Source organism: Mirounga leonina, unplaced genomic scaffold (assembly GCF_011800145.1).
Source record: "Mirounga leonina isolate KUSES-001 unplaced genomic scaffold, KU_Mleo_1.0 Mir_180, whole genome shotgun sequence".
NCBI lineage: Eukaryota > Metazoa > Chordata > Mammalia > Carnivora > Phocidae > Mirounga > Mirounga leonina.
The window spans coordinates 18,540,238-18,554,333 of NW_023270469.1; the positions used below are offsets into that span (position 1 = coordinate 18,540,238).

At 53.6% G+C, this 14,096-nt stretch overlaps 1 protein-coding gene across 4 annotated transcripts; it reads right to left on the reverse strand.

Moving 5' to 3' along the window:
* Positions 1 to 105: 105 nt before the first annotated feature.
* On the reverse strand, positions 106 to 12,834 carry TMEM208 (transmembrane protein 208). 4 transcript variants are annotated; one of them, XM_035024997.1, is made up of 7 exons: positions 12,759 to 12,834; positions 4,475 to 4,589; positions 1,645 to 1,740; positions 937 to 996; positions 722 to 858; positions 465 to 549; positions 106 to 365 (listed from the first exon to the last, which is right to left on the reverse strand). In XM_035024997.1, exons 1-7 carry the CDS (start codon positions 12,785 to 12,787, stop codon positions 228 to 230), a joined length of 660 nt encoding a protein of 219 aa, XP_034880888.1. In that variant the 5' UTR covers positions 12,788 to 12,834; the 3' UTR covers positions 106 to 227. The 4 variants fall into 4 exon arrangements, 3 of the variants coding, with proteins under 3 accessions (XP_034880888.1, XP_034880890.1, XP_034880889.1); XR_004682874.1 differs by having other exon boundaries at positions 261 to 365; positions 696 to 858; XM_035024999.1 differs by lacking the exon at positions 4,475 to 4,589 and having other exon boundaries at positions 12,759 to 12,833.
* Positions 12,835 to 14,096: the final 1,262 nt, after the last annotated feature.

Sequence of the window (14,096 nt, forward strand, 5' to 3'; positions counted from 1 at the left end):
GGTACCCACCACACTTGGTCTGTAGCAGGAGGCTAATACTGGCTACAGTACAGCAGGACTGGCTCTCCCTGCCTCGCCCTTCATTATCACCCGCACAGCCGTTAGCCACATTCTGAGCCATTTATTCAACAATCCTTTACCTTAGACTGCTTTTGGGCCCTGGACTAGGCAGGCCCTCCCTGCTCCTGGCACGGGGACCATGCAGCCTGTGACCCAAACGTCAGGGGCTATAACCGCTTCATCTGCCGCCGCTCCTGTCGGCGCTGCCGTTTCTCATTGTGCTCTGGTGCTGGGGTGCCACCGTCGGCTGTGAACCAAGGGCCCAGCACATTCACCCAGAGGAGGTAAAGGGCCCGGCCCGGAGCCTAGGACAAAAAAGGTAACTTGAAGCCAGGTACAGGAAATGAAAGAAGAGAAGGGTTAAATGCTCTAGCCCCTTCTTGGGAGCCCTACAGTCCACGCACCAGAAGCCAGAAGGACCAGATGTAGAGGGAGAAGCAGCTGAGCACCTGCACAATGGCTGTCAGTAGGATCACATCCTTAAGGTGCCTGTGGATAGAAGGGAAAGGGAGGCTGCAAGGGCCAAAAATAGTAGATGGGCCCCAGTTCATCTCCCTTCTACCCTCTTTAAGTTGCGGGCAGTTGTGGGTCTCGGGCTATCTGGGCCCCAACACCCCAGCCCCAGGGCCGCTCACCTGGGCTGGCAGCGGGGGACACTCACTCTGCCATGCCCTGCTCCATGTTGAGGTCCATTCCACCATCCATCAGGGCCCCATCCTCAGAAAAGGCTGCCCGTGCCATCGAGCTCATAGAGTGGTAGCTGGCCCCATATACTGCCAGACTAAAGGCCAGGGCCATCTGCAGAATAAGAATGGTATCAAAGGCCAGCCAGTAATCCTATATGCTTATCCACTTCCCAGGATAGGGGACACTTACCCAGGCCCAAAATGAGGCAGATGAGTAGAAGAACACCAAGGTCACAAGACAGTAAATGGCCTGTAAACAGATATATGATCAGGCTGGGATCAAAAGCTACCCTAAACCACGGGCCTTCCTCGACTCTGACGAGGAGTTAGGCCAGCTGGTGGAAAGAGACCGGCTGTTTCTCATAGGGTTGGTGGGAGAAAGGGGTCTGTTCCCTGAGTCCCTGAGTCCCCAGACTCCCCTCTGACGTGTCAGCCCAGGAAAGAAGGCCCTGTGTATCCGGGATGGGAAGGATGGGCTCAAGTCCATCTGAGACTCAAACGCTCCTTTCATTTTTGGTTGTTTTGTTTTGACTACTGAGCACTTTTTGGGGGCCAGGATCCATTCTCATTTCTTTTTTTTAATTTTTAAGAATTTTTTAAAAAGATTTTATTTATTTGACAGAGACACAGCGAGAGAGGGAACAGAAGCAGGGGGAGTGGGAGAGGGAGAAGCACGCTTCCCGCGGTGCAGGGAAGGACCCTGGGATCATGACCCGAGCCAAAGGCAAACGCTTAACAACTGAGCCACCCAGGTGCCCCTCATTTCTTTTTAATTGTAGTTTTCTTCTGGAAAACTACACATGACTGTCACATACCACCACGCCCACCCACACCCACCCCCACCAGAGCTGACTGTGGGATCTCGGGTGGGCACAGAAGCAAGGAGGTAGGTACTTACATTGGCCCCCAGTATGATCCGCAGATAGAACTTCAGAGTCTCTCTGTTCTCTTCAAATATCTGCTTCTTCCCTCTCGTGCCCACTTTGCCCTTGGGCTGCAGAGGGATGGTAAGGTGCTGTCAGAGCCCTCCTCAGCCAGGGTCCTCCTTACCCTCCCCCAAGTCTGGTCAGGTACAGAATTACACCTGCACCTAAGCCAGATCCCCACGTGCTCAAATCAAGCACAATCCTTGGGATGCCCACCCCTCCTCCCGTCCATCCTGCTTAGGGCTGACACCATTTGTGCAACACCCCTACCGATGATCGCCTCCTGCTCACCCTGGAGCAATCCAACACTAGGCTGATATCTCCTGGCTCCCCTGGTAAGGTCCAGCTTTGGGATGACTACCCCTTCAAGGGGGACTCCTGAGTGGCGCTGAATGGTGCGCGCCTCCGGCCTCTGCTGGAGTAGTCCAGATCTCGGCTGACGCCCACCCCTTTCAGGCCCCCAAGGTCTCCGACCAGGTCTGGTACAGTCTGGTACTGACGCCCACTCCCCTCCCGCACCACTTCTGGTATGGCGGTGCGCCGCTCCATTCCCCCGCGCTAGCTCTAGTAGGGTCTGGCCACTGCATGGCGCCCCCCTCTGGCGGACCGCTTCCTTTGATATCCTTCCTCTGTTTTCAGGCTCCCGGCCCCGGGAATCCTCTACCGTTGCGAACCCCGCCCTACCCGCCCTCCTTACCGCCATGGCGCGACGCAAACACCCAGCGAGAAAAACCAGGGAGAGCGACCGAAACCGCGGTCAGTAGGTACCACATCGGCAGCACAGGCACTTCCGGTGCAGACCCAAATCGTCACAACTGTGACGGAAGTGGGGGGTCCACTTCCCTCCCAAGGCCCTCCCCGCCAGTCGGTAGGACTACACTTCCCAGAAGGCCTTACACGGGGGCGGAGGCGGCGGGGATGCGATGCCGGAGTCGCTGCCCCTGGAGGTGAGAGGAGGCCGCCCTCAGGCCTGGCTTGGGACAGGCTCCGCCCTCGGGGTCCCGGGCTGGGGGGAGGGGCTGTCAGACAGCTCGCCAGGCTCCCCCCGCCTGGCGGAAACGACCTGCCCGAGAGATCCCAGGACCTGCAGGCTATGGGTAACGGCCCTGCCTTTGGGCCACCCTGTACCCTTAGCTTGGGGGAACCGTCCTCTCCTTCCCCGTCGGCCCCAGGAGATGGCTGCCCTGTCACCTCAGCGAGGACAGAGTCTCTGCCTATTCCCTTCTCTAGCGATGGCCGCCCCTCCCCCTCAGTTCTGGAAGATGACCCTTCCATCCCCTCGTCCCCGAATGGTAACCGATCTTATCCTCCTTGGCCCCTTGAGATGATCACTCCATTCCCTCTGCCCCGAAAGACGGCTGCCCCCTTCCCCTGGCGGTGGGAGACAGATTGCCCCTCCCATCAACTCCGGCCACAGTCGTTGGATTACTTCACCCAGGACAGGCCTGCTTCCCACTCGAGTCCTCGGTCCCTAGTGATGGCTGTCCCTACCTCCTTCACCCCATGGGATGTTTGCTCCTTTTCCTTAGCCTGGAACAAGACCACTCTCCCGCCACTGGCCAGAGAGAGAGAACAGATTTTGTTCCCAGTGGCCTCTTGGGATGGCCTCTCCGTCCCTTTTGCCTTGAGAGTTGGCAGCTCCCTCCCGTTGCCCACGGGAGACAAGACACCCTTTCCTCATTGGCCCTGGAAGGTGCTCCTTCCCCTTAGCAAGAATAGGGCAGCTCCCACCCCCTTTAGCCCCCTACCATGCATCCTTTATCTCCTATGCCCCAGAGGATGTCTACTACATAAATCCCAGGAATGACCAGTCATATCTCAGTTGTAGCCCCTTAGGATGGGGTTCATGGAGGGTGACTCCATCCTTACCATTGCCTCCTCTTCCACCTAGAAAAGCCACCCCCTTCTCAGCTCAAAGAATCATGCTCCCTCTCCTCAGTGAGGAGAGGTTTATTGCCCTCTCCCGTTGCTTTTTGGGTTGGTTGCCAAGCCCCAGAATACAGGATGGCCACTGTCTTAACTTGGCTCAGACAGGCTTCCCTGCCTCCCACAGGGTGGGGGCTTAGTCAGTCCCAATCCCATCAGTGTTCTCTTCCCCCTGTCTAGCTTTCTGGCCCTGAAGGCAGCTCTCCCCAGGCCTCTCAATAAGGATCTGTTTTATCTTCCCCACTCCTTCCCTGAGCAAACCTTTGGTGAAAATTGAGGTAGAGGGCTTTGATGAAAATAGAGATAGAGCACTGTCCATCTTTAATTCAAACCAGTAAGTATTGGCTGAGTACCTTTTGTGTGCTAGGGATCAAAGAAAGGAAGAAGAGGTTAGAATGGGCTGGTGAGGTCAAGGTTAAGAAAGGGCATTCCTGGAAAAAGGCCTACATAGGCAAAAGGTAATAGACATGGTATGGTTGTAGGACAGTGGGAAGACTGAACTGGGGAAGCTCTGGGATCAGGGGTCCGGTCAGGCATAGGGCCTGGCAGGATCTTGCTTAGGGTCTTGCTGACCCAAGAGAAGAGATTTTGTCCTGAGGGTACTGGGGTACCCTGAAGGTTTTCATCAGGGATGTGCTAAGACTAAAAGCTGTTTTTTAAGGGGGCGCCTGGGTGGCTCAGTTGGTTAAGCGACTGCCTTCGGCTCAGGTCGTGATCCTGGAGTCCCTGGATCGAGTCCCGCATCGGGCTCCCTGCTCGGCGGGGAGTCTGCTTCTCCCTCTGACCCTCCCCCCTCTCATGTGCTCTCTCTCTCTCTCATTCTGTCTCAAATAAATAAATAAAATCTTTTAAAAGCTGTTTTTTAAGGAAACTAACCTTGTCACAGTGTGCAAAATGACTAGCAAGGCTGAGCCTGGAGGCAAGGAGGTCAGGTGGGAGATTGTAGAAAGAATCCAGGTCTGGAGTGATAAGGGTCTGGGCTACTGAGGTGCTAAAATTTCAAAGGTAGAAATATTAGTAACAGCAATCCAGCAACCATTTATGGAACATCTACTAGGTATCAAGCACACCGTAACTATTATATATAGTATGGAAACTGAAGCTCAGAGAGGTCAGTTACCTTGCCTGAGGTCACATAGGTCACAGTAGTAGAGCTGGGATCTGCATGAGTCTTAGTTACCCTGGCCTAAGCCTGTGCCGTACACCTGTATCTGACAGCAAGGGACAGAAGAGCATGAAGAGTACAAAGTATTATCAGGATCTTCAGGTGAGATGCACTATTGACATTGAAGCTCAGGTGCTGGAAAGTTGGGAGGAAGGGATGCTTTGGACTGAGAATATGAATTTTGGTTGAGATGAAGGTGATAGTAAGACATTTAGATAATGGATCCTGTGGACGATTGGCAACACCAGACTAGCACATGAATGATGAGACAATATGCGGATATTGAATTGTTGCTTATTGCTGTAGAGGTAACTGTTGAAGCCATGCAAATGAATTTACTATCCTAGGAAGTAAACAGATTGAAAGACCCAAGTCTGAGCCATGGGAGCCACAGAAGAATCCAGAAACGGGGCAGTTGGAGTTGGAGAATGGAGCCCTAGAAAACACAGTGTTACAAGAGTCCCAGAGAGAAGATTTCAGAAGAAAAGAATAGTTAATATTAGATCATTCTTGGCCTCACCAGTGACTCCCTCCCCAGTCCTCTATAGGGCCTCCAACCTCATGACCCCCAGACTCCTAGAGCATAGGTGGAGCGAGGGCCTGAGCACCTGGGCTGGGTCCTGCTGGGATCATATCTTAACAGCCAGCTGAGAAGGCGAGTTGACAGTGGAGAAAATGGGGAAAGAGAGAGGACCCAGAGCCTGACCTGTGAGGGAAGGAGGAAGGGGTGGGGTTTCCGAAGATCAGAGGAGGACATCTGACTTGCTGTCCTAGGTCTTATACTACATTTTTTTTTTTTTTAAGATTTTATTTATTTGAGAGGGAGAGAGAAAGAGCGAGAGCAGGGGGAAGCAGACTCCCCACTGAGCAAGGAGCCCAATGCAGGACTCGGTTCCAGGACCCTGAGATCATGACCTGAGCCGAAGGCAGACGCTTAACTGACTGAGCCACCCAGGCGCCCCGCCACTTTACTATGTTATTAAATTCTCAGCACAACCCATTTAAACCTCACTACCATTGCCATTTTACAGATTAGAAAAACAAGGCTCAGAGAGGCCAGTTGATAGAGTAAGGATTTGAACTTGGTTTATCTGGTCCTAATGCCCAGGCTCTTTTTCCCAAACTGAGTGGGAAGTTTGCTTTTTATCAGTCAGTACAACCCTGCATCCAGGCGAGGCTCAGGAATGGTTTGCTCAGAGTAAAGATACCTGGGGGCTGGAGAGGGGAAGTGAAGACCCCATGAAGCTTAGGATTCAAGATGAACTAGAAGCCAGTGTTCCAGTCCCCTCAGACTGACCGCACTATCAGCTGGAGAAGGTTCCAAAGGCCCTCAGCTCTAATAGTTGCCAATGCCCTGTCTTTTTCCCTCAGATGCTCACATATATTCTGAGCTTCCTGCCTCTGTCAGATCAGAAAGAGGCCTCCCTCAGATCAGAAAGAGGCCTCCCTCGTGAGTCGGGCTTGGTACTGTGCAGCCCAGAATGCCCTTCGGGAGGTAAGGTGGCCACCCTCACCTGGCCCATTCTCAGCCGTCTCTCACTCCAGTTTGCTCATGGCCCTGCTTCCACATCGTCCATTCATCCATGCATACATATACATACGTTACATTCATACACACTTGACTCTGGGTCCAGTGCTGGGACTTGACAGATGAGTAAGATAGAGTCCCCTGCCCCAAGGAGCTCACAGTCCGGTGAAGGAGAAAGACAAGTACATGAGTGATGGTGATGTCGTGTGCTTGGTGCTGTGACACTCGCATGAGCGGTGCAACAAGAACAGGAAGAAGGACGTCCAGAGGAGACCAGCAGCATGAGGGAAGGCTTCCTGACGGAACGGGATGAGGCGGAAGGTTGGTCTTCCGGGACCGGTGGTAGCACAGGTAGAGACACCAAGGTGTGAAATGGCTCTGTAAACGCCCACCCAAGTCCCCTACGGCTAGAACGGAGATGGGTGTAGGAGGGGTGGGAGATGAGGCTCAAGGGTGGTCAGACCACAAGCTGGCACTGGTGCCAGGGCTCCATCCTGATTACTACCACGGAGCCTGTCCAGGAATGGTAAGGCAGGGGATGACATGGAGTGACGTGTCTTAGAACTCCAGTGCTGGGCGCCTGGGTGGCTCAGTCGGTTAAGTGACTGCCTTCAGCTCAGGTCATGATCCTGGAGTCCCTGGATCGAGCCCCGCATCGGGCTCCCTGCTCGGCAGGGAGTCTGCTTCTCCCTCTCCCGCTACCCCCTCTTGTGCTCTTTCTCTCTCTCACTCTCTCTCTCAAATAAAATCTTTAAAAAAAAAAAAAAAAGAACTCCAGTGCTGAGGAGACTGGAGAGGGTGAGTCGGGGTGTGGGGAAACAGCCCAGCTTGGAGGTGAATGCAGACATCTGCAACAGTTTGAAAGGCAAGCGGTGACAGCTCCTTGTTTTCATTCTGACTTCTTTGATCACTACTGAGGCTAAACAGTTTTCTCATTAGCTGACCATTTATATTTCCCTCTCTTGTTTCTGTTCTTTATCCATTTAACCATTGGTATCTTAGTATTTTTCTTACCCGTTTGTATGAACCTTTTATACATTAAAGAGATGGATCTTTTACATATTTATTAAATATATTCCTAACATATTTGCCTTTGTATTTGATTTGTAGATATGGGCTTATTTCTGAGACACAGAGGTTAAATTTCTATGTTGTTGATTCTGAACATCTTTTGCTTCCTTATTTCTTCCACTGCTTTTTAAACTTAGAGACCCCTTGCCTCTTCAGTAATTTGATGTACACTCATATTTCTCTTCTGTTTTTTTTTTTTACTAGACTCATTTTTTCAGAGAGGCTTTAGGTTCACAACAAAATAATTTCTTCTGTTTTATGGCTTAAATTTTTATAGAAATTTTTTTAATTGGTGGAATTTATTTTAATCTATTCTCTCAGGTAAGAAGCTAAATGGATTAGTTTTCAAATAGCCCTAATACCACTTATATATTTTTCCCTTCCCTGCTGCATTGGACTCCTCCTTTGTCACATATTAAATGTGTATATATAAGTAGGGTTTACTGTCATGTTATCTATCCAGTGTCATTGAGCTTAGTGTCTAAAGAAATTTGATTTGGACTTGTTGAAATTTGAAGCGTGAGGCTTCTAGATGGTGAGATGCAGTTGGTTGTTTCATTTCTGAGTGAGGAATTCAAGAGAAGTGTCTTGGTAATAAACACAGAGTTGGGTATCATTCAAGAATGGGTGGAGGTTAAAACCATGGATCCAAGTAACATCCCCCAGGCAGCACATGAAGGAACAGCAGGCCACAGAATGCCCCAGGGGAGTACCCCAGTCCAAGGGCATGGAGAGGAGGAAGCACCTACAGAGGAGGTCCCGAGGATCAGAAGTGAAGAGCATTTACAGTGCTGAGTGGATGACTAACAGTGTCAAATCCCATGAAGAGTCCAGACAATAAAGAACAGGTAGTGTCCATGATGTCTGATGTCCAGGGAGGTCCCCAGTGACTTCAGCAACATTTGGCATCTGGGGGGAAAAGCCAGGTGGGTGGAAGAGTGAATGAGATAAGAAGGGCCTTGTAGAGAGTGACCTATTTCCCCACGAGAGGAAGGAAATAAATAGGGCAATAATGAGAGGTTGAGGGGACTCGACAAAGGATTTTCATTGGGAGAAATTTCAAGTGTGTTCATATGCTGAGGAGAGTCAGAGAGGAGTGGGTGATGTGAATGCAGGAAGCAGAGACAGGAGAAATGGCGGAAATGGTGGATGCGGCCTGAGGTGATGCAAGGCGTGGCCTTGGAGAGGGTGGAGTGGATGTCAGCTCTCCTGCTCAGGACGTGGAGGGGAGCGGGTGGCAATGTGGAACGATTTGCTGAGGAAGTTCCTCTGAGGCCAGTGGCCTCTTTGCTGGGTGAATTTGGAGGCCACGTTGTCTTAGGGGAGTGAGAAGAGAGGTAGAGGCCAGGGCCTTGGCACAGAAGCTCGCGCTATTCACAGGGCAGAAGGCAGTGGGAAGGTTGCTCAGAGAGCTGCTCAGAGAGGCCTCGCTCACTCAGATAGGGATGTTGTCTGTCTGCCTAGCCCTGTGCTGGGCACTGGGGCTGCAGGGCCGGGGGAGGCCCAGCACTTGACAGTTGGTAGTGAGAGGTAGATAAGCATAAGCTAAAAGGAGTGAGTAGGGGTGCTGCACCGGGAGTCTTGTGTGGCACACGGGGGATGCAGAGAAGATTCAGAAAAGACTTCATGGAGAAGGGGATGCTTGCGCTGGGCCTAGACAGAAGAGTAATATTTGCTAAATAATGGGAGTAGGTGAGCGGTGAGACAGCCCCCCTGCCCCCCCCCCCGCCCCAGCACTGTGACCAAAGAGAAAAAGCAGCCAAGCGGAGGCATGGCAGCATGAGACAACCATCAGAAGTTGCCATGCCCAGAGCCAGGGCCAGGGAGGAAGGAGGGTGGGCATGGGAAAGCTGGGTTGAAGAAGGGCTGGCCCGGAAGCTCTGCTCCATCCCATGGAGTGGAGAACCATCGAGGGGTCCAAAGAGCATAGTCAGTTTGCCTTTTGTAAGGATCACTTGGTGACAGTACCAAGGCTAGCTAGGAGCCAGAAAGACCGAGGGCCGGGACACCCATAAGGAGGAAACTGCTGTGATGTATTTCTGAGAGACAGTACGGGTACCTGAACTAGGCTAGGAGCAGTGAGGCGGGAGCAGAGGGACATGCTGCAGTGTGTCAGGGACAGGAGATGCAAGGGACTTTGGTCACTGGATGTGGGGAGTGAGGGAGGGGTCTAGAATGGCTCCCAGATCTCGGACTTGGGTGACTTGGTAGAGGGCACTGAGACTTTAGGAGAAGGCCCAGTGTTGGGGTAAGACAGTGAATTCAGATGTAAGTATGTTGCATCCATGTATCTGGCGAGGTCCCTCAGGTAACTGGTTCCCAGGGTCTGCGCTCTGGAAAAAGATGTGGACTGCAAATAAAGCATTTGGAATGAGATGAAGTGCAATCTGCCAGGGTGCACATGAGGGCAACAGGGAGAGAGAGAGTGTGTGAGTGTGTGTGTGTGTGTGTGTAATGGGGTGGACCATACAGTTGAGGAACTCACTCCTCTATGGACTGGGTCTCTCTCTTCTTTGGTGGCCCCAAAAAAGGTTGATGGGGAGCAGGCTAGAAGGTAGGAGGAGAGCCAGGCAGGCAGAAGCACGGAACCCCCAGTGGGAGGAAGCAGGGGGAGACTGGCCACCCACAGCAGGTGGCATGGCAGAAAAGACACTTGTGGGAGGTCTGCAGAGGAGCCCCCAGATGTTGATGGCCTTGCTGGAGGGGAGCAGTTGCCAGGAATGAGAGATTCTGTGGGGGCAGTGATGGAGGGGTGAGTGGGTGAGGCAAGAGGTCTAACAAGGCGGCTAGCGCCGTGTGGGCGTGTGGGCTCAGGAGAAGCATGAGCGCAGAGGAAAGGGGAGAAGCAGGAGTGGTGGTGGGGGGGCATGATCAAGGGAGGCCTTTTGTTAAGTTATGACTCTGAGGTATTTGTAAACTGGGGAAGGAGCTGTGGGAAGGCAGGGGCTGCGTGTTCCTATGGGAGAAGGTGGGGGCAGGCCCAGTAGTTGAGAGAAGGGGATTAGGAGGAGGAGAGGGAAGGAGGTTAGGATGGGTCCTGCCAGGAGCTGGCTGGTGGACTGAACACAGCAAAGGGAAGGCCTTCCCACCGACGGCAGTGGCTTCTTTTTGAAACAGAACAGGTCGTCTCTGAGGTCGGAGCAAGGGGAGGCTGCCGCACTCGCGTCAGGGACTGGAGAGAATGGTAGGCTTCGAGAGAACCCTTGAGGGCGATGAGAAGAGAGCCAGGGGAGCAGGGGGGCGGTGGGGGAGGCAAGAGGGGAGACTGCGGCTTCCATAGGCGGAATTCTGTAGCCTCAGCACAGCCCCCTCATCATCCCTGGCAGGGCAAGAAGAATGGGCACAGCAGCGTGCCAGGGCCAGAGCCACAGGACCCCAGGGAGAGGCGATCAGCAGAGAGGTTCCTGGAGTCCAGCCAAGAAGAAGAGGGGAGAAGCAAAGTGGGCAGTCAGGAGTAGATCGGCATGGGGTAAGAGTCAGAAGGAGGCCACGGTCAGAGTTTGAGATCTAGAGTCCACCATTTTAGCACCGGGGCTGCTCCAGCTGCGAGCTCCAGATAGGACGCTGACAAAGACCTGTTTGGTGTCTCCGCAGAGCTCAGCCCCACCTGGGCCGGGAGCCCTCGAAGGCCAGGCCACAGGTACATGGCATCAGGGGCTCTGCTGACATCCCACCCCCACCATGTCCCAGAGAGCAGTTTGCAGCATTTATTAGCAGGAACCATCTCCCAGGGCCCCGACGTGGGCAGGTTGATAAGGAAGTAGTGCCTCTTGCTAGTAGGCGCTACCGAAGATTCTGGCCAATGGCTGGGGTTTATGCCTCACCAGGCCAGCCTAGGATGCTGGATCGGTGACTTCTTATTCCCCCTGACTTGCTCCCACTTAATCCTATCTTTTCTCCAATAAGGTAGACAAAGGCAGAACCCCCCCCCCCCCACATACACACACCCAGGCTATGCCCATTTCGGGGAGAGCCCTGGTTGTCACTGGGCTGGTCACTGTGAAGAAGCTCAGCTTCTGCCCTCCATACCTTCTCCTGCTGGGGTATTTATAAAGGCCCAGAGGAGCCTCTGGAAATGACCCCCGAGGTCTAACTCCTCTCTAGAGACCAAAGCCCCTGGGTGTCAGGGCAGGTATTTTCTTCTGGAGAACAGGCATGTTAGCTTTGGATCCTGTGCCAACAGACAAGGAGAGCCATTTCTCCATCACGTGCTTTCCAAGCCGGCACCCAAGCCTGCACCCAAGCCTGCAGTCTCAGCGCAGGGCTTCATGAGGTACAATGGAATCCTGGCCTTTCACAGTCAAGGGATATGTGTCCCTTTTAGTAGATTTGGGGTACTTCCCAAATGACTTGGCATTTACTCCTAAGAGGCCAGCATTGGAAAAGGAGATGGGGGCTGGTTGGCTCCTCTGTGGATGGGACAGCTGAAGCTAGAGCAGATACCCTTGCAGTCCTCCTTTGGACCTCCAGAAGCATCTTCCTAGGGCCTAGGGAGGGGGACCCTTCTACACTGGGGCCAAAGACCATAACCCAGGAGCCTGCTTCTTCTGCTTGCTGCTCTGCTCCCCACGGATGACCAGTATCCCTAAAGGGCTGCGCCTGGGTGTTGCACTCTTGAGTCCAGGGCAGACCACCTGAGTGATGGCTTAGAGGCTACCCCTCCCCATCAAGAAAAACAGTGGGGAGCAGGGAGGCAGTCTCAAATCTCAACACACACACACACTCTCACACATCTCCCAATAGCTGCTGGAAGTCCTTCAGACCAGGCCCTGCCCCTGTGTTTGGTGGGTTTTCCTGCTGCCAGTCGGCCCTGGACTTGGACTCTAGGCTGACTGCCAGTGTCCCCCCACCCCCACCCCAACACACACACAGCTGTTTATCTACCTTGTTCATAGGGAGGCAGTGGGAGAAGGGGAGAACATGAGAACATTTCCTGGCCCCCAAGGCTCAGGAAGGAAGGAAAAGAAGGACTGTGGCTGCTGGAGCCTGGGCGGGGGGGGGGGGGCATGACATGATGGCAGGGGTGGTCCTGCGTCAGCAACGGGCCCTGCTCTGCACTTGCAGCCACAGCTCACTCTCCATCCTCAGACTGGCCCCTCTGTCAGCAGGGCCTGGAAACGGCTGGAGGTCTGCTTTAGCCTTCCTTTCTAAAACCTTTCCTCTCTGATCTTTTCATCACCTTGAATCACCTTCCCCACCCACTGGGATCTTCCCCCCTCCTTAAATCTGAGAGAGGGAGCCAAGCCCTTAGGGTTCCCACCACCCCACTGCCTCCCAGTGTCTACGAGGGGGAGCTGCGGCAAGTGCTCCTCTCATCCACAAGGACCACATCCCAGGAATGGGAATTGACCCCTGATTCCTGTGGAAGCGGTCAGGAGCTGGCCCCCATTTCTTACCACACACTCATTCTCATGATGACAGCCATAGGGAGCTGCTTCTCTCTGTGGCAGAAGTCAGCCTGGTTTCTCCACCCAGGAATGGGTTTCATGTGTCTCTCTGGGAGAATCCTGTTGATAAGTATCTTGCCGGAGTGCATCTTATGTGTCATTCCTACTTTTCTGAATTCCTTTTGATGATGGTCTGTGGGGCAGAAGCAGGGGACATCAGCTTGTTCTTGCAGTAACTGACAGGACAGGTTTTTTAGAGGGCTTGCTTTCCTGCATCAGGATCATGTTGATATATTAAAACAAGAGCCTTTGGGTACTGCTTGCCTGCAGCCTGGCCATCCACCAGGGGTAGAGAAGAAGCCAAGCCTTCCTCTCCCTCCCCCACACCTGATATAACTTCCCTTTGGCACAAAATCAGGGACGCTTCTGTGAAAACGGGAGCTCCCCAAACTCCTAGACAAGCCAGTCTGTCCCCCCACCAATCTAGCCCTGGGCTCACCTCCAGCCTCCATCCCACACCAGTCATGGACCCCCCGCTCTCGTTCCCCTGTTGCCCTACAGCGGGGCCAGCCCACACTCTTGGCACCTCAAGATTCATTCTCTTAGCAGAGTTCTGCCCACAGAAATGGGAGGCCTCTCCTTCCTTACCTGGACAGACAAGATAGACCCCCTCCCGGAGATGAGCCCCGAAGATCACAAGCACATCTTGAACTCTGGAGCCTGCAGGGCCCACATGCACTGGGGTACACACACACACACACACACACACACCACCCTTTTGTAAACACTCAAGTGGCTGAGCTACGGAGGCCGCCAGGGGACCTAGGCCTCACTGCCTGCCCTAGACCTCTGGCACCTGGGCCAACCATGGTGGTGGTGAGTGACAACCGCTTCGCTTTTTACAGCCTTCAGCTGTTCTGAGGGCTATTTATATTCTCTTGAAAAAGTGGGGGAGGCTGATTGCTTAGCTAATGCTGAGCTCTGACTCCCTGGAGCAGGAGCTGAGTCCATGGGTCTCAGGGTCACCTTCTGAAAGCCCCAAAGTTTGGGATCCAGCATACTTAGCCCTTCTGCCCCCTGGGGGCTTCGCTGGCTCTCCTCCAGGCCACCCCAGCCCCCTGTGCCCAGCAGGCCAGCTCCCCCCACCCTGTCCCCGCCCCTCCATAGGCATCCAGTCCCATCCATTGCTAACCTTCCTGCCCTCCCCTCACGGTCATCCCCTTTGAGCCCCAGAGTGACTTGTCTTCCCACCTCCCACTTCCCACCAGCACCCCCTCCACCACACACCACAGTGGGTCCCCATCGGGACAGGGCCCTTCCCTGACCTGCCAGGGACTGGCCACCAGA

What these genes read in the sequence shown, in the direction of transcription:
- TMEM208 (XM_035024997.1), bottom strand. Translation starts at nt 12,787, where the DNA reads ATGGCTGTCATCATGAGAATGAGTGTGTG. An exon ending in ATCATGAGAATGAGTGTGTG is followed by an intron (nt 4,590 to 12,758) that starts GTAAGAAATGGG and finishes TTGAAATTTTAG; the next exon opens with CACCTCAGTAGCCCAGACCC. An exon ending in CTGCCTCATTTTGGGCCTGG is followed by an intron (nt 859 to 936) that starts GTAAGTGTCCCC and finishes CTTATTCTGCAG; the next exon opens with ATGGCCCTGGCCTTTAGTCT.